The sequence below is a fragment of the Podarcis bocagei genome, assembly GCF_964188305.1.
Source record: "Podarcis bocagei genome assembly, chromosome: 7".
Classification (NCBI taxonomy): domain Eukaryota; kingdom Metazoa; phylum Chordata; class Lepidosauria; order Squamata; family Lacertidae; genus Podarcis; species Podarcis bocagei.
Window position 1 is genome coordinate 54,765,482 of NC_138132.1, and position 25,893 is coordinate 54,791,374.

The window sequence follows — 25,893 nt, forward strand, 5'->3', positions numbered from 1 at the left end:
CTACCACTGGTTCAGCTCCACTGCTTGCCAATACGCACCCTCCACACCATTTATTGCTGAGGCATGATTGCCCTTAGCAGTCAAAAGGTTGCCCACCCCGTTCCATCAACACCGGAAGTCTTATCACATTGGTTGTTTAGCCTATCATGTCTACTTTGCTCCTCCTATGAAATAATAATAACCCCGGCAAATAACTTACCTCCACTAATTTCCCCACAGAGATGTTTGAAAATTCTTTGATGACTTCTCTGGAGGGTAAGAGACACACATCTCCTTCTCTGTTGTACCCAACTCCGCTCACCTGGAAGAACAGAAATCCAGAAGACACCTGCAGAGGACATCCAACTCTATGGCCAGCTGACATTATTTAATGTCAGAAAGAGGAGGGTACATTTGGAGACACGGATATCTTGTTAAGGAAAGCGGGCAGAAGTACTGGCATTTATGGACTGAAGTTAATTGGCAAAGTGAATCAGTAGTCCACTGGAAGTGAAATTATGGGTTTATGAGTGATAATAAGGGAGAGGGTTTTTTTCTTCCAGTTTTGGGCTCCCCATCTATGGAATACTTTCCTTGTCAAGGCCCATCTGGTACTGACATTAACATCCTTTGGGTGCCATTTTAAGGCATGATTGTTCCCTCAAGCATGTGAGAGTAGATTATTATTATGATGCTCATTGCTCTTTCTGTGCTACATTTTTTTTGGCGCGGGGGGGCGCGCATTGTTGCTTTATTATTAAGCTTGACAGTTGTTTTAAATTATGTATGTCAGTTACTAGAGATGTTTTGAACCAGGCAACAAATAAATCAGATTAATATTCATTTTATTTATTTTATATTCTGCCTCTCTCCTCATTGCAGGACCCAAGACATTTCACAGCATAAATCATAGGCAACTGAAAACACATGACAAATGAAAGTATTTTCTTAAAAAAGCAACCAAAAACAAATAAGTAACCCTACTTAAAACAGCACTGAAACCATTTAAAAGCACATCACTACCCTTGTCATCTTATAAAAAGACAAGATCAGAGTGCTATCAACCAAAGAGGCTTATAGGTTCAGAGTTGTCTTGTATTACAACTGACAACTTTGTCCAAACCGCTGACTGTACCTCTGCCTTGAATCCATCTGAGGTGACGAGCTGAGTGACAGTCATTTCATTGGCTGTCAAGGTCCCGGTCTTATCAGAGCAGATAACATTGCAACAGCCTGAGGAGAAGAGAGGATTTGTCAGAACAGAGGTTGCGCTCACAGGCATGTGTGTGTGTGTGTGTGTGTGTGTGTGCTGCTAAGCATTCACATGTGCTGGATAAGAACCTAAGAAGAGACCTGCTGGATTAGACGAAAGGCCAATCTACCCCAACATCAGATGACCATGGGAAGCCTGCAAGCAGGATCGGAGTGCCACAACACCCCCTGCACCCGTGATAACCTGAAAACTGGAATCTAGAGCATATACTGCTTCCAACAGTGGAGGTAGAACCACTATACTTAGTAGCCATTGGTAGCCTTATCCTCCATGAAATTATCTAATGCTCTTCTAAAGCCATCCAAACTGATGGCCACCATTGCCTTTTATGGGACCGAATTCCACAGCTTAACTATGTGCTATGTGCAGAAGTCTTTTCTTTTGTCTGCTCTGAATATTCCAACATTCAGCTTCATTAGAACACCCAAAGTTCTAGTATTATGAGAGAGTGAGGGAAATGCCTCCCTCACATTAAATGATCGGGTGGAAAGAATGACAGTGGAATCAGCCATAGAGTTAAGAAATCCAGTTTTGCTAACACCCACCCCATGACCCGCCTTCATGCGCATGGTGCTCTTACCTAGAGTTTCTACAATTGGCAGCTTCTTCACAATGACTCGTTTCTTGGCCATCCTCAAGACGCCCAGGACTAAGGTCACCGTGACCACGATGGGGAGGCCCTCTGGGATTGCAGCCACCGCTAAGCTGCACACACAGAATCATTTACCACTGGTGTTACACACCACCATCCTCACTAACTCCTGTAAGGAAGTATATGCAAGCATCAACTTGCTCCAGGGCCCTGATGCTGAAACACATTAAGACCTGCCTTTTCACGGGCCCTGGATGCCTCTTTCAACACTTGAGCTTCAGGGTCAATTGCAGGAAGGACAGTAAAGCATCTGCAGAAGGCCCCACGTCCAGTCCCTGGCATCTCCAAGTAAGGCTGGGAAAGGCCCCTGTCTGACACCCTGGAGAGCCACTGCCAGTCAGTGTGGACAATACACTGAGCTCAGTGGAGCAATCATCTGACTCTACGTGGAAGGCTGCTTCCTTTGTTCCTGTGCCCAGTGGAGCTTTGCAGACGGCCATCGGAGGCAGGGCTGTTTGCAGTCTGGTGCCAGCTTTGCAGAATGCAGAATGCAAAGCCTCATTTGGGCTAAACCAATTGGTCCAATTTCTTTGTATGTTGACTCTGAAGTACTCTCTCTTTTTCTGTCGTAAATCTCTGGCCAATCCATTGTATTGTACAACCTTGAACTTTTTTTATACATAACAGAGGAAGGAAAGGTTTTCCACTATAGGGGTGGGGGACCTCCCCCCCCTCTCTCTCACACACTAACTCAGTACACTTTGCTTTGCCTGCTCTGGCAATTGTGAACAGAGCAAGTGAGACATCAGTCAGTCAGTGCAGAGAACGAGGCATAACCTCCAAAAAGCACCAGGGTCTGGATTCCTGGGTCTAGCCAGTCAGATTTGGCTCACAAGCTGGAGGTTCCTCATCCCTGGTCTAGTATGAAAATACTTTTCTGCCTGCCATCAAAACACAGAAGTGTAGGGGCCAGATGGTATGCTGGTGGAGAGCTCTGCAGCCTGTGTGCCACCACTAACAAAGCCCTGATCTATGCTTCAGGTGCAAATATTGGTGAACAAGAGAATACAGAACAAGGCAACATTCATAGCCCTTAAGGGACAGAGGGACTATGCAGGAAAAGAAGACAACTCTGGCTGGTCCACTTTCTTGTTACTATTATTCAACAGCATCTGCCCTCCATTGACACTTGCCTGCCTTGTTTCTATACCTAGCCTAAACCTTTTCCCTTCCAAGTCCTCAACCATTTTCTCTTTATCTATAGCGACTTTGCCACACTTTGCTTTTATCGTGCCGCTGGGCAGTAATACGAACATTACAATCCTCTGGTGCCAAGGATCCCTTTTCCAGATACGTGAACAGATGTCACATGTCATTTGATAAGAAGGCAGCCTGCCATGCAAACTATAAGGATGTACAATGCCAGCCTTTAAACAACAAGGTAGATATGGCCAGCAAGGTTAATATTTGTACAGAGAGAAGCAAATGTTTCGTGGCAGGTATATTGGTGGGGAAGGGTGGGGATGCTGTGTCCATCCATCCCGTCATCAGCACATGCCCAAGTGCTTATGAAGCTCACCACCTACAGGTATTAAACCCTTGGGTTCTGGTGCTACCATTTGTCCTGCTTGAAGAGCTCTCTCTTCACTGCAGCTGACAAAAATGGTTGCGTCAGATTCTGATAGTTCAAACACCCTGTTGGGGAGCTTCCAAAGCATTATGTGGAATGGATTTTTTTCTTTTAGGGCAGTGGCAGTGGTGAAGCTGCATGCTCCGACACCAGGGGTGGAGAGCAGCTGGGGGCATGGCTGGTGCACATCCCGGGGGGATGACGCATATCCCAGGGGTGTGGTACGCTGCCCGCAGGGATGTAGCGTACGTTCTGCGGGGGCCTGGTGCCCGGCATGGTGGGAAGGTGTGTGGCACATGTCCAGGGTGTGTGACTGCGATGGTACCCCCCTCCCTGATGGTGCTAGGGGCAGTGCGCTCCCCGCCCGCCCTTTCCTCCGCAAGTGTACAGTGGGGAGATTTGCTGTTCAGAGTTTGAGGCTTCCTCCATTCAGATCAGGGGCCTTCCTGCTGGCCTACAGCCCCTCAACACTCTTGTTCAGAGGTCTGAGCAGCTAGAAGATGGGCTCCTTGGGTTACTAGACTGGCTGTCTTATGGGGCTGGCCTGTCCATGTGACAGATTGAAGCAGCCACCTCAGGCAGCAGAATTTAAGGGGTAGGGAATGGAGCAATGCCCCCTCCACAGTTTGAGTCCTCACATGTTCTCCTAAACACCTGGAGAGGGCTCTAATCTCTTTCCAGAATCCACCACTGTTACCCTTTGTACAACATAATCAAAAGTCATTTAAATAAAAAGGAAATATAGTGTGTCTATCTGTCTGCCCGTCTACCTATCTATCGCAGAGTTGGGGAACCTTTTTCAACTGAAGGGCCAAATTCTATTCTGGGCAACTTTCCATGGGTCATATGCAAGGGACAAGCAGGGCCAGAAGGAAATGCAGGTGGAAAAATGAATGTAATTTCTAGGGTAGTTTCTACACTCATCCCTCTCTATCCTCCAGTCAGAGAAGCAAGAGGCCTAGTTCAAGGGCACATTCCAGCCAGGCAAAAACTCTCAAGGAGGGTGTGAAGCAGGGCCAAGGAGGGAACCTTGAGCCAGATAGTGAAGCTTGCAGAGCACCAGTTGGCCCCCAGATCCTAAGGTTCCCCACTCCTGCTCAATCTAGAGATAGGCAGGAAATATACGCACAGAATGTTTTTGATCAGCATGTTTGCATTTTGTTCTGTTCTTCTAGTGTGACAATAAAATGTCCTTCCAGCTCTTACCTCACTCCAATGGTGAACATGCCAAGAAGATGCTTCCCCTGCAGCCAGCCAATCAGCATAAGTAAACCTTGCAGGAGAGGGGAGAGGAAAACACAGAAGCTATCTTGATGGCACCATAGGCATGGTCAGGTGTGTACGTGAACATGAAAATACTCAAAGTATGCACAAGGAGGAGGGTACAAACTAAGGTCAATGTGGTGTAGTGGTTAGAGAAGGGTTTCCCAAACTTGGGTCTCCAGCTGTTTTAGGACTACAGTTCCCATCATCCCTGACCACTGGTCATGCTAGATGGGAGTTGTAGTCCAAAATCAGCTGGAGACCAAAGTTTGGGAAACCCTGGGTTAGTGTGTTGGGACCTCAGGTCAGTCACATTTGCTTAGCCTAACTCTAGGCTTCTACTGTACAAATCTATACTCTAGGGATGGGTGAAACTGTCTGTTTTGTTTTTTCTCATTTTTTTCAGCCTTAATTTTGGTTCTCCACATTTCTGCGCCGGTTTGGGGCTTCTTTGTTTCTAAAGTCCTCAGCACTGTGGCACAAATCTCTCTTCACGTACACATTTTAACATGCAATTTTGCCTAAGGTACGTACTTTTGCAAGCAATTTCACCCAAATAGTAATTTTAAAACCATGTTATTTCACCATCATATGGATAATTTGCCCTCGTAACTGCATTTTTGTGCGCATGACTTGGCTAGAGAACTGCACTGCAAATTTCAGAGCGCTGTGAGTTTTGAAGGACAGCTGTGTTTCAGTTTGCATGTTGCACAGATTAAGTAACTTTGCCCTGAAATCTGATCTGAGCCAAATTGCTTCCCTGTCCCTGCTACACACATAGCGAGTCTCTCCCAAAATGATGGTCCCTTCTGATACGCAGGAGCTAGTTCTTAAAACATGTGGTAGGTCATTAAGGGGGGGGGGAATAAAGTATTTCAGAAAACTCACCAATGATGCCAAATGAAATGAGAGTAAGCTGTTTCCCCAGTTTGTCCATGTTTTTCTGCAGTGGAGTCTTGGGGGTCTTGATGCATTAATTGACAGCAAAGGGAAGAAAGAAAACCCCTCTTGAAATAGAACCTTATGGATGTTCCCCTACTAAGAACTTGGTCCACTTTCCCCCAGACCCCTTCTCACCTCTTCTTCTTGCATCATTTTGAATACCTCCCCAAACTGTGAGTTTTCACCTGTTCCAATGACAATGCCCTGAACAAGCAGAAGAATGCAAAGAATAAGTTGCCTTTTTCCTTAGATTTTGATGGTATTCCCCAGAGTTGAAAAACTTTCCCCTGAATGACAGCTGGAGACTCAACGACCTGGTTTGTACATAATGCCAAGCCATGATTTATGTTAACCACAGTCAATAAACCATAGTTAAAGCTTGGTTTACTACACACACACCTCCTTCCCATTACAAGAGATGCAAAGTCAGGAAGATGATCTGTAGCTTTCAAGTGATGATAGCTCCTTAATAGTTAAAGAGGAAGTCTGGGTGAGGAAGTCCCTATTCCCCTCCCAGAACTGCTATTTCCCAGAGTTCCTTGTGAAGAGGACTTGTAGTTTTGTAGGGGTGGGGAATAGGGGGTCTCCGAACAACTCTCAGCACCCTTAACAAACTGCAGCTCCTCTTTGTGTGAAGCCATGATTGTTTAAAGTGGTATCATATTGCTTTAAATGTATGGTATGAATGTGGCCTTAAACAGCTCCGCAAAGCTGATATTAGCCATATAGGCGAACAGCCAACCCCAAAGGGGCTACTTTGACAGGTGGGCCAGTATTCTCACGTCACATGACTTCCTTTGTTGTGGGCACGTCTTGAATTTGTTGTTTTTGTGTGTGCGCCTTTGCAAAGCAACATTCAAAAAGTGCCGGATTGTAACTGCATGGAAAAAAATCAGGAGCACACAGGTTTAGATTTGCTGCTGCCAGTACATACAACAAGCTTATGAATAATTGCCTAATGATGGGCTACTTACAGCTAGCAAAAGGAGGTTATTTACCACTCACTTTGCCTTTGCCGTATCGTACTAGAGTTCCCATGAATGCGACATTGGTGAGGGTCATCAGGTCTCCAGCTTCTGCTAAGATGCCATCGTTCTTACTGCAGGGCTCTGCTTCCCCCGTGAAACTGGATTCGTCCACTAAGAGATCTGTAACCTGTCAAAACAGCAGATAAATGGACTCCCATGAATTCCATCCCTTTCCCGTTTTGGTGCTACGCTCCCATTCCTCATTCATTAAGGTTTAACGTGGAGATTTGATACAGTTAATTCTGGAACTGGAGCATGTGCAGATTGGCACGGTTATTTTTTCATATCCACCCCCCATGCAAGCATCAATAGAATGCTGCCCCCCCGAAAAGCAGTCAGGTGATTCCATACTACAAAAACACCCCGCAAAACTTGTCTTGCTGTCATCAAACACACAATTGCATCTTTTTCATAGAGTTTTCTCAACACACCTAATGAGCGTCATTAAGCGGGGGGTGGGGGGTGGGGGTTGCCTAGCACAGAGCAAGTACCAGGCAAGATTCTCTGGGGAGAGCATTCTGCAATCTGGGTCCCATCACCAAGAAGGCCCTGTCTCTGGTTGCCTGTCACCGCACCTCCAATGACAGGATCAAGCAGAGAAGGGCTTTGGGAGGTGCCCAAAGTGTACAGGCAGGTATGAGTGGAAATAGGTGGGTTTTGTGAGGGTCCATGAACTTGTCCTCTGTCAAAGCTTCAGAAGCATAAAAACTGAATCACAAGATTCAGATTCACTGAGTTTTGAAACGGGAGCACCCACTTATAGAATGCACATGGTACTGTTCCATCATCCATCTCTTACCTCTACGAGTCTGACGTCTGCAGGAACCCTGTCTCCCATAGATAGGCACACAATGTCTCCGGGAACAAGCTCTCGAGCAAGAAGATGCTGCAGTTTGCCCTCTCTCATGCTAGTATCCCCCCACAAAGAGATAAATACAAAGAAATGGCACCGTATGAGCAAAGCAGAGCTGGCAAAAGGGTTGTGGGGAAGATGCATTTTGGTGACTAGGGATGTCAGACCACTCCAATGGCAACGGAAGAGGAAGCAGAAATTGCTACCGTTTGTATGTTTGTCTGTAGTCAGGAACAGAAATCAGTCAAGTAAGTTACTTTTAAGTTCACAAACAACATGTAACTAATGATGTTTTTAAACATTGCTTTGGAATCAACATTGAAATGAATATAAGTTACGTATGTAATTCAACAAGTTACATAACTTATGTAACTTATGTTAAATAGGGGACAATGAGACAGATAACGTAGTATATTGCATTGCTGTTTTTAGAATTTGCAAATACATTTCTATTGTTTTTAGAGTTTGCTGAAATGATTTCATTGTGTTTAAAACTTGTCGTTTTGTGTTTTATTCTGTTTTTTATCTAGTAGGCCACTTTGATGGCTTTAGGCTATGAAGTGGGCCTACAAATTTATTTAACATCATCATCAACATCATTATTATTATTATTAAAGGTAAAGGTACCCCTGCCCGTACAGGCCAGTCTTGCCAGACTCTAGGGTTGTGTGCTCATCTCACTCTATAGGCCAGGAGCCAGCGCTGTCTGCAGACACTTCCGGGTCACGTGGCCAGCGTGACAAGCTGCATCTGGCGAGCCAGCGCAGCACACGGAATGCCATTTACCTTCCCGCTGGTAAGCGGTCCCTATTTATCTACTTGCACCCGGAGGTGCTTTCGAACTGCTAGGTTAATAATAATAATATAATAATAATAATAATAATAATAATAATAATAATAATAATAATTTATTATTTATACCCCGCCCATCTGGCTGGGCCTCCCCAGCCACTCTGGGCGGCTTCCATAAAAACCAAAAATAAAGTAAAACATCACATGTTAAAAACTTCCCTGAACAGGGCTGCCTTAAGATGTCTTCTGAATGTCAGGTAGTTGTTTATCGCTTTGACATCTGCTGGAAGGGCGTTCCACAGGGCGGGCGCCACTACCGAGAAGGCCCTCTGCCTGGTTCCCTGTAGCTTTGCTTCTCGCAATGAGGGAACCGCCAGAAGGCCCTCGGGGCTGGACCTCAGCGTCCGGGCAGAATGATGGGGGTGGAGACGTTCCTTCAGGTATACTGGACCAAGGCCGTTTAGGGCTTTAAAGGTCAGCACCAACACTTTGAATTGTGCTCGGAAACGTACTGGGAGCCAATGTAGGTTGGCAGGCGCTGGGACCGAACGACGGGAACGCACCCTGCTGCGGGGATTCGAACCGCCAACCATGCGATCGGCAAGCCCTAGGCGCTGAGGTTTTACCCACAATGCCACCCACGTCCCCATCATCATTATTACAAACATTTAAAAACAATTCCACATACAAAAATGGTTAAAAATAGTTCCAATACAGTTGCAGACTGTTTGGATCTGTTAAAACATTTGTTGCTCCACCCACTTTTGCTTTTGGCCCCACCCACCAATGGCAGTGGCCCCAGGAAGTTTGCTGAGGCAGCCCATGGGCTGAAAAAGCTTTCCCTGCCACTGTGTTAAAATCACGTTTGGTGACTTGGAGCACAGCATCATACCAAAATCACTTGCCTCTCTTTCTACAAGGTGTCCCTGGGTGTGGAAGGAACAAGGGAAAGTGGGGGAAATGATCAAAGCGTTCTCTGACCTTGAAAGACAAATAGGCCACCCCTTTGGACATAATAATTAAAACCATAAAAGGTATTACATATTTGCTTTGGCAAGGCTGGAGCAGGTATTTGTCCTTCTGGTGAAGAAGGAAATGAACATCAGTCCCAGAACTGAACATTTCAACACACACAGTTCAGGTCGGTAAAATAAAGCATAAGTGACCAGTAGACAAATAAAGGATATTTTAATCATTTGTAAATACACGGGTTTACTCTGAGCATGCACACACACACACATACACACAGAGAGAGAGAGAGAGAGAGAGAGAGAGAGAGAGAGAGAGAGAGAAAGAGTCCTCTTAAGCCCTGATCTGCTGTTCTATAGTAAAAGGTAAAGGGACCCCTGTCCATTAGGTCCAGTCATGGCCGACTCTGGGGTTGCGGTGCTCATCTCGCTTTATTGGCCAAGGGAGCCAGCGTATAGCTTCTGGGTCATGTGGCCAGCATGACTAAGCTGCTTCTGGAGAACCAGAGCAGTGCATGGAAATGCCATTTACCTTCCCACCGAAGCGGTACTTATTAATCTACTTGCACTTTGACGTGCTTTCGAACTGCTAGGCTGGCAGGAGGCTGTTCTATAGTAGGGAGGCTAAACTGCACAGTTGTGAATGGGAAGTGTGAGTATCAGCTCCAGGTTTGTGGGGGGGGGCAGGGGAGTAGGGCAGAGGTAGGGGTTCTCCTGCCACCCTTCCAATTGTAACCATCACCCCTCAAACGCACACAAGCATTTTGTGCCTCCATACATGCACGAAGAAGGCATCTGGCAGGCACTGCACCAAAGGTTTAAAGTGTGTGGATGCTTTACAAGGCTTACCAGTTACACTCTGGCGGGACTAACTTGTTGAGTTCCTCCAGAGATTTCTCAGAGCGGTGCTCCTGCGAGAAAAGAAGCACATCGATGTTAGGGCACGTTTTTTGTCTGAATGGGTGAGAACCCACAATGGTCAGTTACCAGAAAAGGATGTACCTGGATGAAGGCCACAGTCACCACGATGATGACAGCCTAAAAATAGAATAAAAATGGGGGTGAATCAACAAAGACAGTATAACGTCACATGCCAATGGAGAATGGATATTTATTTCAGGCTTACATGGAAACCAGACAAATGGAAAACAAACAAGTAAAAATGTGAAACTTGAGCAGAATTACTAAGATTTTAAGGGAAATAACTGTGTGTGCTTAAGAGAAAGCGACTGTGTTTATTAAGGGTGTAAGTTTGGAGGGGGATTGCAGCCCCCCACAGTTGTCTAGCGGGACCCTTTACCCCCAAAAGGTACCCCACCCCTCACCTAGAGAAATCAGTTGATGAGTGTTTCTCTTCATCCCCTAGAAGCCTGTTCAGTACAGTTTAAAATAGTCCCCTACTTCTGATGTCTCCAAGAATGAGGACTCCAAAGAAAACAGATCACGTACCATTGCAATACTCACGGCATCTTCGTATTCTTTAGTGACCACACTTACTAAAGCGGAGGCCAGCAGCAAAAGGATCAGGGGGTTCTTAAACTAAAAGGAAAGAAGAAGGAGAAATTCCTTTGACTGAAGTAGGGTTTGTTTGTTTTTTGCCATTCACAGTGGGAGTAAAGTTGTCACACAACTCATGCCCAGAACTAATAATCTCTGCTTGATCCAGGCAGTTTCACTTTATGCTTGAGTAAGGAACCTCAAGCCTGGGGTGAAATAGGGCTCTCCAATTCTCTCTATCTGGCTCTCAGAACTCTCCACAGGCCACACCCCTCACTGCACTGGCTTTGCACCCTCCTGGAATGCTTTTGACTGACTAGAATGACCCCATTGAACTCAGATAATGCCTCTTCCTTGTCTGTATGAAGGATAGAGGGGGATACATACCTGTGAATAGGATCTAGCCTATTGTACAAAGGTAAACATTTGAAATTTTTTTGCTCCACCCACTTGTGCCTCTGGCCCCGCCCACCACTGCTTTGCAGCTCCTGGAAGAGAATGTAGGCCTCAGGGTGAAAAGGCTTTGTCGTCCCTGCCCTAGAAAAGGATATATCAAGAACTCTGGCCAAAAGTTTCAATATAAGGAATAATTCCTACTCAAGAGTTGAAATGAAAAACGTGTATATTCTGCTAAGAATAACAGTTTGAAGCTAGTAGTAAATTTGAACACAACGTGTAAGGACAATAGTTTTAAGTAATGGTAAGTTTGGATACAGCGTTTAAGTACAGAAATAATGTAGTTTCAAATATACAGTGATATAGTACAAAGGTACATGAAATACCAGTGCACAACAATTGTTTTATACAAGTCTCAATAGCAGTCAAAAAGAGTCCACATTATATAAAATCGGAATAGAGAATAAAGGATCAAATAGGGCCAAAAAGGAGTATCCAGAGTGTGAATCAGATGTACGACTCAATAGTGGTGACCAGGACAGGGCCCTGTTTCGGAGTACACGCCTTCTTCAGCTGGTAATATCAAAAAATATCAAAAAATATATCAAAAAATAGATTGAGGTGCTTCAATCCATAGATCATAAATGTAATAAATTATATACATTCTAAAGTATGTTCACACATATCATGATATTTGGTTCCAAATATCATGCGAAAGACAATGATTTCACTCCCTAATAGAAAACGCACAGAGAAACGTAAGAAAACTTGGATGCAATTATCTAAGGTGAGAAAACACTGAACTGATGTCCGTTTTTCACAAATAATTTGACTGGAAATAATAACTCTTGGAAATCCTTATTTCTAGACGCATGTCGAAAAAGAAACATAAAAGAATTAAATGATACAGACTTCCAACAGATTTATAGTCGTCAAAAAACCGAGGTATGGAACCAAATATCATGATATGTACTTTAGAATATACACATTTTTCATTTCAACTCTTGAGTAGGAATTATTCCTTATATTGAAACTTTTGGCCAGAGTTCTTGATATATCCTTTTCAGTGCAGTTTCAACAAGAACTCCAATTTCTTTAACGATTACTATGTCCCTGCCCTAGAGACACTTTCTGACCACTGGCATGTCCCCAGAGCATCAAAGGTGAGGGGCACTGACTTGTGGGTCAGGGGACGGTGCCTGGATGCAAGAGACAGCAGCTGGCGGGTAGCTAGAGCTCAGTGAATGGGGAGTGTAGCTAAGCTCCGTCTCTTTCCTGGGGCAGGAGGTCAGCAGTAGGGGGCACCAGAATCAAAGACAGGCAGAGCCAACTAATTCCAGCTTTGTCCCCATCTCCTCCCTGCTAAGTTCTTTCATGGCAATACTGAGACTAAGGAGAAGGATCCAATAGGCAGCAACATGGACTGGTTGTAAGTCAGGAGGCAGGCAGGTGGAGGCTGGCTGAAGGCAGGCCAAGGCTGGTGGGGCAATGTCCAGAGTGCCCTAATGGACCAGCCTCCACTGATCTGCAGGCTACATTAATCATGGAAGGTCTTGAAGAAAGTGTCAAACAAACGTCTGGGCTGGTTAGATTAGCATCTCGTACTATTTGAAGGGAACTTGAGCAGGAAAATGTCCTGGTAATTGTGTATGTGTATACACACCCATTCCTATGCCAGATGTACATATTTGTTTTCAATTGAATGTTGTTACCCAACATAACCCTGGAGAAAGAGACAGGGTACATACACCCTGCTATCCAATGATCCACAAAACCCTTTGCCACTAGCATCCCTGTTCTTTACCTGGTCTAGATATTTCTTCCACACTGGCTGCGTATTATCTATTACAAATTCATTCCAGCCATGCTTGATCCTTCGGTGCAGCACTGACACTTCAGACAGTCCCTTCTGTATATTGACCTGAAGAGATGACAGCATATTTTTTTAAAAAAACAGCATAAAGCAGGGGTGGGGAATCTTTTTAAAGTTCCCTTTGGTAAAATGTTGGGGAGTGCATGATGGCGATGGGTGGGGCACCCTCTTTCTCCCTTCTTCCTCTGCCAACCACTTTCTCTCTCTTTCTCTTTCTCTCTCTCTGTCACACACAAACACACACCCCTCAGCACTCTTTAGGTTCCCTCAGAGACAAGGGACATATCCAAACACACCTGCTCCATAACTAGAAAGCCCCATACTGCTGGGAGTTGCTGGGTTCATAATACCAGCATAATCTACCCATTTAGGGATTTGATTTTGTGTGGCTAGTAGGGAAGAAGAGAGCTAACAAATGTCACCTTGAACTCCTTGAAGGACAGGTGAGATATAAATGTAATACTCTACTATATATTTTGGAAAGTGGTTTGTCTGTCCATCCGTCTGTCTGCCTGCTTTGTAGGTTTGTTTGCCTCTCAAATATGTTGTCACCAATTTCAATACAAGGGTTCCTGGCGTGGAGGCGGCAGTCATTGTTGATGTTTGGCTTCTGGCCGCCATTTTGAATCAAGATGGCAGACCGCAACAGGACTTTGCCCATTTTTGGAGTGATTGGGTCCAAGCTCACAACCAACACTATATTTGCTGGTTTCTACATATTCCAGGATAGCACTGGGTGCTCCCCACTAGTAAATAACAACAACAACTCCATTGACTTTTCCTAGTTAATTCATGCCAATTGTAAAAATAAATAAATGGGGCCAATGACTCCCATGCAACCCCCTCCAGAAACTGTCACCTGTCTGGATGCTCTGATGCAGTTGAAACAGCAAAGGTTTGTCAGAAGTCTCTTGCTGACACAGTTACCCTGAGCAGTTACGGTAAGTATGTTTGCCGACACTCTCTAACCTCATCACAGCTTTTCCAATGGCAGGCAGCATTGTGAAAATATTGTGAATATTAGATCATTTCAGGAACACATGTCAAGACAAGAGACAAGAAGATGACTCTAACCTGCACCTCTTTCTTCTGAAGTGTTTCTCAAAAGTCTCTGTTGTGGTTTTATGGCTCTTACCTGTAACATTTTTGCCAACTCGTCTGCATGGCGTTTGCAAGCCTCTTTGGGAGAGAGGGCCGTAACCTCTTTCTCTTCTTCCACTGACTTCAGTTCAGATTCTTCTTCAGGCTACAAAATGCAAATAAAATGTTGGGTGGTGAAGAAAGAGGAAGAGATGAGACTGTCTACAACCATTTTAAGCAGAAATTTAAGTGGAGGGACAGTGGAAAACGGGCTCAGCCGTGGTTCACACATATGTGCCTTATTGACTGGAACTTCCAGTGATCCCTGGCATGTCTAAGGCTCTTCTTTCCATGCTGCTTGTTGGAAGTGCAACAGCAGGTATCATCCAGTTTGTAACTTAATAGTTAATTCTGTTAGTGTTAAAGGCCACTAGCTAAGAGGCGGGTTGGTGGAAGTGTTGCTTAGCAACTTGACAGAGTGCCATGATGTTTGCTGAGGTAGCATGCGCCCCGATTGGCTCCGAAGGGAGTTTTTCCTCTGTGTATTTGGTGGAATGTCTCCCTGCTATGTATGAGGCTTGAACTAAGAAAGGCAAAACCTCCATTCATTTCTCCTCAAATGACACAATTTTTGCTCAGTAATGTGTTATCAGGACTTTTCTCTCTGTGTTCTGCTCATCTTGTTTAAGTGCCCATGCTAACAGTGGTGGCTCATTGGGACTGGTAAGGCAGAGAGCCCTAAAGTGGGTGTAGTCAGAGCCAATGATGGACATAACAGACTAATTCTGGTTTTGTCGCCATCGTTTGCTTCCCTGCTCAGCTGTACAAGGACAAAACTGAGACTAAGAAGGAGAAAGTTGACAAGCAGTGCCATCCCTGGGCAGGCAAGTAAGGTAAGAGGGGCAGTGCCCCATTTGCTCTAATGAACCAGCTCACACAGGAACTTATTAAGGGGGAAGAATAGGGCAAAAGGCACACACAGTACCTCAGAGCTCTAACATGGGAGAGGGTTGGTTGCCACAGTAATAGAACTCACTGCACCAGGAGCAGAAAACCAGTGGACCTCTGGCTGTTGTTGGACTACAACTCCCATCATCCACCACCAATAATCAGGGACGATGGGAATTGTAGTCCAGCAAGATCCGGAGGGTCATAGGTTCCCTACTCTTCGACTCTACTCTTAAGATACTGTTAAAGGAAAATGTTAAAAAGGAAACAAGGTTTAGCACAGAAGAAAGAAAAACATTTCAAAACCAAGGGGAAAAGGAAGATAAGAGAAAGTAAGAGGATAGGGACACTAAAACATGATTTTCCACATCGCTTTGAGTGCCACAGTAAAAACTCTTTATAGAAAGGTCTAAAGCAAATAAGCAAAGAAGTTTCCTACTTCTGAATTCCAGTGGTTTTTATAGCTGGAAGGGGCACACACACACACACACACACACACACACACACACACACACACGGATTGTAAAGCCGGTCTCTTTTCATTGGCTTCCCATTTTATTTTATTTTAGATTTCAGAGCACAACCTTATCAACAGGAAATAAAAGACATCCCCGTGGAGGACACAAATTGATTGCTGGGGGTGGGGAGGAAAGCAGCTTTAATCCTGGAAAGCCAGCCAAGTCTCTGCTCCAAGGAGGCTTCTCAGTATCTCTATTTAGTATTTCTGGACTGAAATGGTTTGCTGCCTACTGGGCAATTTTGATTAATATATATATCATTATTAAAAACATATGAGGAGCTTGCTGGATCAGACCAATGACCCATTTAGTCCAGCTGCCTGTTCTCTCAGTGGCCACCGAGGGGCCTGTGGGAAACCATCAAGCAGGATTTGAGTGCAAGAAAACTCTCCCCTCCCGTAGTTTCCAGCAACTGGTATTTAAAAGCATCCCCCCCCCTCCATGAATTAGTCTAATACTCTTTTAAAGGCATCCAAGTTGGTGGCTATCACTGCCTCTTGTGGCAGTGAGTTCCACATTTCATGCACTTATGTGAAAAGTTACTTTTAAAAAGTCTGTCCCAAATCTTCCAACATTAGATGTCTAGCATTATGAGATTCTATGCCAAGGAGAAGAAAGTGGTTATAGAGCAATTGGTTCTTGTTCCATTGCCACCCATCCTAGGGTAATTGAGGGGTAGTTTATCATGAGCATTAATTTACTAATTGCCTTCTGCACAATGGTCTCAAGATGATGCACAATCAAAACAGCACAACAATGGCAGCCGAGTTAAAAACCACAGAAAACTTACCATCTAGCTGTTAACAGCCACAAAATTGTCATTGGCTCAAAATTGGAAAGCTACAGTACTCCTGTCTTGGAAAGAATGGCTTAATGAAATTTGGGTCTTGGCCATAGCGCCATGAAGAAAATACTTCTTCACACAGCACATAGTTAAACAATGGAACTCACTGCCACAGGAGGCAATGATGGCCCCCAAACTTTAAAAGAGGATTGGATAAATTCATGGTAGACAAGGCTATCAAAAGCTACTAGCTACGATGGCTAATAATAATAATAATAATAATAATAATAATAATAATAATAATAATATACAGTGTTACCTCTGGTTGCGAACGGGATCCGTTCTGGAGCCCCGTTCGCAACATGAGCAGAACGCAACCAGCGTCTGCACGTGCGCGGGTCACGATTCACCACTTCTGCGCATGCATGTGACATCATTTTGAGCATCTGCGCATGCACGAGTGGCAAAACCCAGAAGTAACCAGTTCCGTTACTTCCGGGTCATTGCAGGATGCAACCTGAAAATGCGTAACCTGAACCGAACGTAACAAGAGGTATGACTGTACTGTCTTATACCTGCAGGTCTCAGGGCAGCTAAAACATAAAATCACAGTATGTTCTTCCTTCACTGTGCCTCTCAGTACCAGTTGCTGGGAACTGAACTAGGGCAGAGTGCTGCTGTGCTCATGTCCAGCTTGCTGGTTTCGCACCAGCATCTGGTTGGCCACTGTGAGAACAGGATGCTGGACCAGATGGGCCACTGGCCTGATCCAGAAGGCTCTTTTTATACAGTTGTCCAGCAGCCTCTGGAGAGCCACAGGTTACCCATCCCTGCTCTAATCTTCTGAGAAGGAAACAGGATTACTGCCCTGCAATTTGGCGATTCAAGGCAGGCATTGCCCTTAAACCTCTTCTGAAGTGGTTCCAGGATAAGTGGCTTAGCTATTGTTGATGGCAAAGCAAGCCAAGCAGACAGAAGAGCAACTAATAACACCAGGAAACAGAGGCAGGGAAGCTGGCAAGTTTGCATTCAAATCCTGGGTCCCAATGCCCTTTTCCAGACTTTGCCCTTTTTTTGTTTGTTTGTAAGAAAGACAAGTTAAACATAGTAAAAAGAAAACAACCATGACGCTTAGCACAGGTACGCCTGGAGGAAATAAAATAATTAGTTTACCCTAGCAAAGTTGGCAGGCATGGTAGGCACTGACCGTTTCTTATGAAACAAGAGATGTTTGAAAATGAAGTCAGGAGAACAGCTGTGTTTATTCTAGCCTGCTATGAACCTGCCATGCAAGCAGCAAAATTGGGCGCAGTGTGCAGGAATCAGGATTCTGGAGGATCTCAGGAACTTTGGCTTGTTTGTCTTGAAAAGCAAGTCTCTAGTCCTCATCGTTTGGATATTTATGGGCGTTTCCTTGAAGGATTCTCAGGACCAATGGAGATGCTTACAAATTTGATTCATCTTTGGGTGGGAAACAGTGATTGCTCCTCTCCCTTCCCCTTGCTATAGTAGGTAGCCCTGAATATATTTTTCTTTCTTTCTTTCATTGCAGACTGTTATCAAAAAGAAAAAGAGGGAATATCATTTTTTTCTCCTTCTCAAAACTCTTGAGGGGAGGGTGATAGACAGCTTTTGTTCTGAGCTCTCCCCCTGACCCAGAGGGCTCCACCTCCAGAGCTCCATGCCAAAATATCAGATTTAAGCAACTGGGAAGCCTAGGAAAAAGCAAAACAACGCATTCCAAATCTTCACCTTTGTTTAATTTCTATCTAGCTTATGTAAAACAAAATGAAAGAACACAGAGAACTGGGGATTACAAACAATCATACAATAACATCTAGAAAAAAGCTCTCCTAAAATTTGAAGGATACAACATGGTATATGGCCATTGCTGTCACAAACCTATACCTGAAGTATTATAGAGAAAGAGGATTTTAGAAAAAGGCATGGACTAGTAACTTTGTGAGAGCGCATACCAAAAGCAAGGAAATGAACGCAACATGCCCGTCCACATACTTTCGGAGATTATGCACCATTAATTCAGCACATATGTGGCACATTGTTTGCCCAAGCTCTGCTGTTTTTCAGCACATACTCTCAGCCTTTTTCTCACAGTGACCACCCATGGAAAGCCTGCAAGCAGGATCTAAGCGCCACAGCAACTCTCCCTCACCTGCAGTTCTCAGCAGTTGGCACCCAGAGACATATTGCCACCAGCCATGGAGGTAGAAAAAAAGCCATTGTGGCTAGTAGCCATTGACTGCTTTATCCTTTTGACTGAGTGAGTACACAGGCTGGTCTCATCCTAATAATTTGCGAAGAATGCGAACACTTCTTTTCCATCTTTACTTTGTTTCCACAGCCTGTGAGTTAGGTCCCTATTCCCATTTTACAGATGGCAAAACTGAGGCTGTGTGTGTGTGTGTTTTAGAGAGAAACTCTCCTGAGACTGCATCATGTGGGCTTGCAAATACAAGCCTCCCAAGTTCTGTTCCAGCAGTTAGTGGCCACTGACTGGACTTTGCATCCCATCAACTGGGGCCAGGTGACGAGCCTGGACATTCCCAAGGCAGATGAGAAACCTAGAGGGATCCTGGGAGCTTGACGTAAGGGTCAAATTAGATGTGACATGAATGCATCTTTTCATCTAGTGCGCAGACCTTTTTTTAAAAAATGCAAACCGCACATTCTCTGTGTAGGTGATCATTAACAGGATCAGGGCAGGCATGGAATGGAATGGGGATTTGACCATTTCCTCCTGTGCTGTGCTTGGTGTGGGGTGGGGTGGATATATCATCTGAATCTGTTGTTTGTTTTGGGAAGGAATCTTCCACTGAACTGCAGAGGGGAAAGGATTTAAATCCCGCCATTCCGGCTCCAAACCAGTCAGCGGTTCCCCCAGCTGATGCAATTTGCATTCAAAGAAACCCTGCATGATAGATGCACAGATACATTTAACATCCCATGCAGCCCCAAGAGAGAGTTATCAAAAAAACCCCCAAAAAACCATGGTTTGGCAAGGGGAAGCTTTTAATTTCTGGTACCTGTCTCAGGTGACACACTGTCCCTATTTTGTTGTTAGCATGATTGCACATGCCTTGGGTGAGTGGTTCCCAAACTGGCTTCCCAAAGACCACTTGAAAATTGCTGAGGGTCTTGGTGGACCTGCTTAATTATTTTTCTGCCCCTTGTAACAAATCTAATGGGCTGTACTGGATGTTGCAGGATTCTTAATTGCCTTTTTATTGCTCCTTTTACTTCTTGGGTTGCATTTTATCGCATTATGATTTGCATTCCACGGAATTTAAATTATGGCGCAATGAAATACAGCCTAAGAAATTAAAAGAGCAATAAGAAGTCAAAAATCAATAGGGATATCTAATGCCATGATGGACCACTGGGCAGCTGGGTGCTGCTGCTTGTGCATTGTTTTGTTGTGTTTTCTTGGTGGCTCTGCTTGCTTTGCACTTCTTGTCAATAGTTGCTTTGAGGCCTTTAAGCAGGCATCCCCAAACTCGGCCCTCCAGATGTTCTGGGACTACAATTCCCATCATCCCTGACCACTGGTCCTATTAGCTAGGGATGGTGGGAGTTGTAGTCACCAAAACATCTGGAGGGCTGAGTTTGGGGATGCCTGCCTTTAAGTGACCCCAGCTATGAGATATTAGGTAAAGGTAAAGGAGCCCTGGATGGCTAAGTCCAGTCAAAGGCGACTATGGGGTTGCAGTGCTCATCTCGCTTTCAGGCCAAGGGAGCCGTCGTTTGTCCACAGACAGCTTTCTGGGTCATGTGGCCAGCATGACTAAACCGCTACTGGCGCACAGAGGACCGTGACGAGTGCCAGAGTGCATGGAAACACCGTTTACCTTCCTGTCACAGTGGTACCTATTTATCGACTTGCACTGGCATGCTTTCAAACTGCTAGGTTGGCAGGAGCTGGGACAGAGCAACAGGAGCTCACCCCGTTGCGGGGATTCAAACCACCGACCTTCTGATCAGCAAGCCCAAGAGGCTCGGTGGTTTAGACCACAGCGCCACCCGCGTCCCTGATGAGATATTAAAATCATTCTGTTTGGTGCCTGGTGGGGGAGGAAGCTATCTATCTACAGCAGCTCCTTCTCTGGAGCATGTGTGTGTGTATACAAGAGAGTGGCAGTGTATGTGGCAGTGAATTTCCTGCAATTGGCTGGAGTTGGAATAGATGACCCTTGAGGCGCTTTTCAATGCTACAGCATTACAATTCTATGAGATGTTGTTTTGGTACTTGCAAACCATTGTAAGCCCCATAGAAGATCTTTAGAATGGCAAGTACAGTGTAAATCAGGGATGGGGACACATTTGCAACCTGAGGTTCACATTCCTTTCTGGCCATGTGCAAGTAGTGGGTGTGGATAAATACAAAAGTAGCTGGAGCAACAGATGTAAATATTGCCTTGGTTAACAGTAGACTAGGTTCTATGCACACTCTCATGGCCCTCCTTGTCTTCCATCCAGACAAGAAAGAGGCGTTCTCAGAGTTCAAGGACACTTTCCAGCCAGGCAAAAACATTCAAGGCCAGTGGGGGATGTTGCCTGGTGGAAGAGGGTGTGGCTATTGCACTGGGAAAAAATGCTGCCTCTAACTGGGGGATTCTTGGGCATTCTGAAATACAGCTTGCCTCTTCAGCAAACTCAGAGGGTTGCTCTTCAGCAGGATGTTAAACTTCTGGCACAGCCTTCTTGCAATTCTAAAAATGCTACAGAGGACCAGCTATATATCTTCCAAAGAAATGGATTCCCCACCACCAGTTAAATAATAAGGGGCATAGTAGATTGCTTCAATTTTCAGCACCCTCCTTCTTCCAGGTTCCTAGACTTTAAATAATTGAGCCAAGGGAGGGAGAGTTCCAGTGCTAGCACAACACTCCTGTTCCAAGTGTCCCTTCAACTGCCTGCTGCGATAGAAAATACGGGTGAAGGTATTTGTTCTGTAAGAGCTGTTCTGTCAGATCCACTGGGAGATTAAGCATTCTTAAGAAGCATAAACTGTTACTACTAGCACACCCTCCTGCGCGATCCAGGCCAGGTCAGGCTATGGCAAGGGAAAGGAATACAATGAACTGCAGCTGGGAGAGGGGAGGCTGAGATCAGGGATTAACCCTTCATTGAGCAGAAGTGCAGAATCTTTAAGTACCCTTGGCTCTTATCTGTAAAGTGTCTGGTGGGAGGCAGATTGATGAGGCTGAACATACATCTAAAGCACACCACCTCGCCCAAAGAATCTTGGGAACTGTCGTATACTTCTCACAGGGGAACAGTTCCCAGCACTCTTAGTAAATCACAGTTCCCAGAGTTCTTTTTTTGGGGGAGATCATATGCTTTAAATGAATGGTGTGTATGTGGCCAAATACATGTTGTAATGTAGCAGGTAAGAGACTGAGTTGAGAATTGGGAAGTGTCCAGTTTGAATCTCACCTTGGCCATGAACTCCCAAGGAGGCCTTAAGGCAAATCTCTCTCTCCCCTGCCCCACACTTTCCACTTTCTCAGTCCCAGTCCCCCCACCTGCAATATAGGTCGAGATAATAAATACTGATTTACATTGCAGCACACTTTGCCGATCAATTCCCATTGATTCCAGTTAGCATATGCTGTCTTGCAGGGTTGGCGTATGGAGGGCATCTAGGCCATGTGTGTGAAGCACCTTAAACACTTGAAAGTGCTATGCAAGAGTTAAATAAATAAGTGCTTGTTTAAAAAAAATATGACGTTTTGCACAATGCAAGAAAGCAGGAAAGGGAGGCAGGAATAGCCACCCCTTGAGCTATGTCTGCAAGGAAACTTGGAAAGTTCACAGTACGTTGGCTCCCAGTACGTTTCAGAGCACAATTCAAAGTGTTGGTGCTGACCTTTAAAGCCCTAAACGGCCTCGGTCCAGTATACCTGAAGGAGCGTCTCCACCCCCATCAGTCTGCCCAGACGCTGAGGTCCAGCGCCGAGGGCCTTCTGGCAGTTCCCTCATTGCGAGAAGCAAAGCTACAGGGAACCAGGCAGAGGGCCTTCTCGGTAGTGGCGCCCGCCCTGTGGAACGCCCTTCCAGCAGATGTCAAAGCGATAAACAACTACCTGACATTCAGGAGACATCTTAAGGCAGTCCTGTTCAGGGAAGTTTTTAACGTGTGACATTTTACTGTATTCTTGGTTTTTATGGAAGCCGCCCAGAGTGGCTGGGGAGGCCCAGCCAGATGGGCGGGGTATAAATAATAAATTATTATTATTATTATTATTATTATTATTATTATTATAGAAGCATTTTTCAAGGTGGATAAAGGTCTCTGAGCACAAATCCTATGGCACAGGTGTGCATATGACCATGGCCATTAATGTCAGTGGGTCTACTCTGAGCATAATACAACCCTTGAAATTGGATAAAACCTTTTCTCCCCCCCCACCCCAGCCTCTGTGTTTTTATCCTCTTTTTAAGCCACCTGGAAACTGATTTTTGTATTAGGCAACCATTATCACTCAATAAATAATAAGCATGTATAGACACCTCTGGCTATGTGAAAAATGGGAAAGAGCCATAGCTCAGTGGTGGAGCATCTGCTTTGCATGCAGAAGGTCCCGGGTTCAATCCCTGACATCTTCACGTAGGACTTGGAGAGATCCCTGCCTAAAATCCTGGAGAGCTGCTGCAAGTCAGTGCTGACAGTACTGAGCTATTTGAACCCATGGGTCTGGCTCTGTACAGAGCAGCTTGCTCTGTAAGATGGGGAACAGTGTCCTCAGTGACCAGCAAAGTGCAACCAGCAAAGTACAGTGGTACCTCTGGTTAAGTACTTAATTCGTTCCAGAGGTCCGTTCTTAACCTGAAACTGTTCTTAACCTGAAGCACCACTTTAGCTAATGGGGCCTCTTGCTGCCTCCGCACCACTGGAGCACGATTTCTGTTCTTATCCTGAAGCAAAGTTCTTAACCTGAAGCACTATTTCTGGGTTAGCGGAGTCTGTAACCTGAAGCGTATGTAACCCGAAGCGTATGTAACCCGAGGTACCACTGTAAAAAAGGAAAGGAAAGGAAAGGAAAGGAAAGGAAAGGAAAGGAAAGGAAAGGAAAAGGAATAAAAGGTTTTTAAGAAAAAAGAGAGAAAAGGGGCAAGGGATTCCAAAAGTTAGGACCACCACTTAACAGCACTTGATAACCATTTCGTATCTGGAGAGGCAGCTGCCAGAGTGACAGCCCACCCTCTGCAAGTGGAGCTAGAGGGCTTGTTCGGGAGAGACATTGTTCCAAGGCAGTGACATTCCCCAGCAACACCACACATTCCCCACAACCGCTTTACCTCTTCTTCGGGTTCCTTGCTGCCCACCGGCTGGTATTTCCGGCTCATGTGTAGGGGGGAGGCACCTTTCCGGCAGATCAAGGAGAACAAGTGCTTTGCCCCCATCTTAGCTGGGGCAGGCGGCGAAGGAAGGCGGCAGCTAGCAAAGCACCTGCTGCTGTGGCTGGCAATTTGCTGTGTGTTTCCTGGCCGAGCCTCACATTCCCTCGCAAGCCAAGGATGGAGCCAGGGAAAGCTGATCGGTGGGTGTTACCTGATGCCGACAAGGTGACGCCCCGCCCGCTTGCTCAGAACAGGTGCCTGGGAGAGGCCAAATTCCTGACTTAAGGCCTACTCATAGCAGTTGCAGACCTGGAGGAGTCGGTTGTTAGGTGCTGTAGCCTTCACCTGTGTCCAGGAAAACACAGCTGGTTTAAAAAAGCATAAATGTTTGCATTTAGGAACACAGGAAGTTTAGTCTATCTAGCTCAGTATTGTCCACACGGACTGGAAGCAGCTCTCCAGGGAACATTCCTAACCTTACCTGAAGATGCCAGGGATTGAATCTGGGATCTTCTGCATGCAAAGCAGATGTGCTATCACTGAGCTACTGATGACCCAAAAGCTGCTGACAGCCCCAAAGCTCTTCCTCTCAGTTTCTCATTTTTCCAACCTCAAATTCAGTTCTCCAGATTTCCACATCAGTTTGCAGTCTTTTTTTTTGGGGGGGGGGAGTCTTCATGAAGATTCATCTGCATTTGGGTGCAAATTTCTCCGAATATACACACATTTGTGTGCAATTTTGATGAATATGCACAATTTTGCCTAATATTTACATTTCCCCCAATGTAAATGCATTTTGGTGTTTTTATGTACACTTTGCCTAGCAGATGCATTTTTTTACACTTCACTTGGCTGGAGAACTGTCCTGCAAAATTCAGAGAAGTGCAGACTCCGATGAGCAGCCCTGGTATGGTTCACACAATGTTTAGGGAAATGTGAGTTAAACAAGCTCATATTTTAATGCGAAATGAATCAAATTTCAACCCCCATCCCCTGCAGGTGATGTCAAAGACCTGCAGCTGTGCCTGTAGAGATCCACTGCCAGTTAGTGTAGGCAGTTGAGAGCCAGAGTAGGATAGTGGTTACAGCTTCAGACTGGGATGTGGGAGACCAGGGTTCAAATTCTGACTCAGCCCTGAAGCTCACTAGGTGAACTTGAGCCAGTCACCACCTCCCTGCCTAACCTACCTCACAGAGTTATTGTGAGGATTAAACGAGGAGGAGAACTATGTCACCTTGAGCTCCTTGGAGGAAATGTAGAATATAAAGGCAGTTAATGAATAAGACAGTTTCCTGTTTTGCTTGATGGACGTGCAGGCACCATCACCGACGTTTTCATAGGTCTGTTGTTGCGCAAGTGGAATGAATATCTGAAGGGATGTCATGCAGTTGATGGAAAAGATATGATCGCTATTGTTCTGGAGGGCAGGACTAGAACCAGTAAATCACTGCCAGCCATGATGGCTGTGCTCTGCCTCCACAGTCAAAAGCAATAAAGCTTCTTAATTCTCATTGCTGGAAACTGCAGGGGAAACCTGTTCTTGGGCTCAGGGTTTCCTACCGGCATCTGGCTGGCTGCTGTGAGAACAGGATGCTGGACTAAGTGGGCCATTAGCCTGATCCATCTGTTTATGCTCTTATGTCAAAGTGATGGGTAGAAATTCCAGGGAAGTGGATTTTGGCTGCACAAAGAGGCTCCTCAAGGCTTAGAGCTGTTCAGCAAGGTGACAGACCTCCTAGGGAAGTGGCGCCAGTAGAGGCAGTGAGGGGATGGTGGAGGAACTTCCACAATAAGGAAGGCTTGGGGGAAAGCCAAAATGTGTGCTTAATTGTAATACCTTTTTTACTTTGGTTCATGCTCTTAAATGTGCTGTGTGTCACTTAAGAGACCTTTTTGCGTAACGAGTGACTAACATTTTAAAAAAGCAATTGTAATGATTTTTTTGTCAAACTGATCGCCGCAGCAAGGTTGCATTCCTAGCTAGAAATCCTAGCAAGATGCCCCAAGAAGTTGTCAGGTTTTCTGAGCTGCAGTGGGGGGGAAAAGTCACTGCCCCTCACTTTCCTTTATGTCTGGAGAAAAAGGGGTTTCCCCCCTCAGGGCAGGGGAGAGAT

General features: G+C 45.3%; 1 protein-coding gene across 1 annotated transcript in view; it reads right to left on the reverse strand.

The window, feature by feature from the left end:
- ATP2C2 (ATPase secretory pathway Ca2+ transporting 2) overlaps positions 1 to 23,935 on the reverse strand; it is a 39,807-nt gene extending 15,872 nt beyond the window's left edge. Inside the window, exons 1-14 of the mRNA XM_081201141.1 lie at positions 23,737 to 23,935; positions 14,222 to 14,332; positions 13,018 to 13,134; positions 10,770 to 10,859; positions 10,323 to 10,358; positions 10,170 to 10,231; positions 7,507 to 7,615; positions 6,685 to 6,834; positions 5,815 to 5,883; positions 5,626 to 5,701; positions 4,681 to 4,747; positions 1,833 to 1,957; positions 1,115 to 1,212; positions 200 to 301 (exon numbers count right to left, since the gene is read on the reverse strand). Coding sequence (XP_081057267.1) covers positions 200 to 301; positions 1,115 to 1,212; positions 1,833 to 1,957; positions 4,681 to 4,747; positions 5,626 to 5,701; positions 5,815 to 5,883; positions 6,685 to 6,834; positions 7,507 to 7,615; positions 10,170 to 10,231; positions 10,323 to 10,358; positions 10,770 to 10,859; positions 13,018 to 13,134; positions 14,222 to 14,332; positions 23,737 to 23,841 — 1,317 coding nt within the window. The 5' untranslated portion in view covers positions 23,842 to 23,935. The remainder of the gene's footprint in view (positions 1 to 199; positions 302 to 1,114; positions 1,213 to 1,832; positions 1,958 to 4,680; positions 4,748 to 5,625; positions 5,702 to 5,814; positions 5,884 to 6,684; positions 6,835 to 7,506; positions 7,616 to 10,169; positions 10,232 to 10,322; positions 10,359 to 10,769; positions 10,860 to 13,017; positions 13,135 to 14,221; positions 14,333 to 23,736) is intronic.
- Positions 23,936 to 25,893: the final 1,958 nt, after the last annotated feature.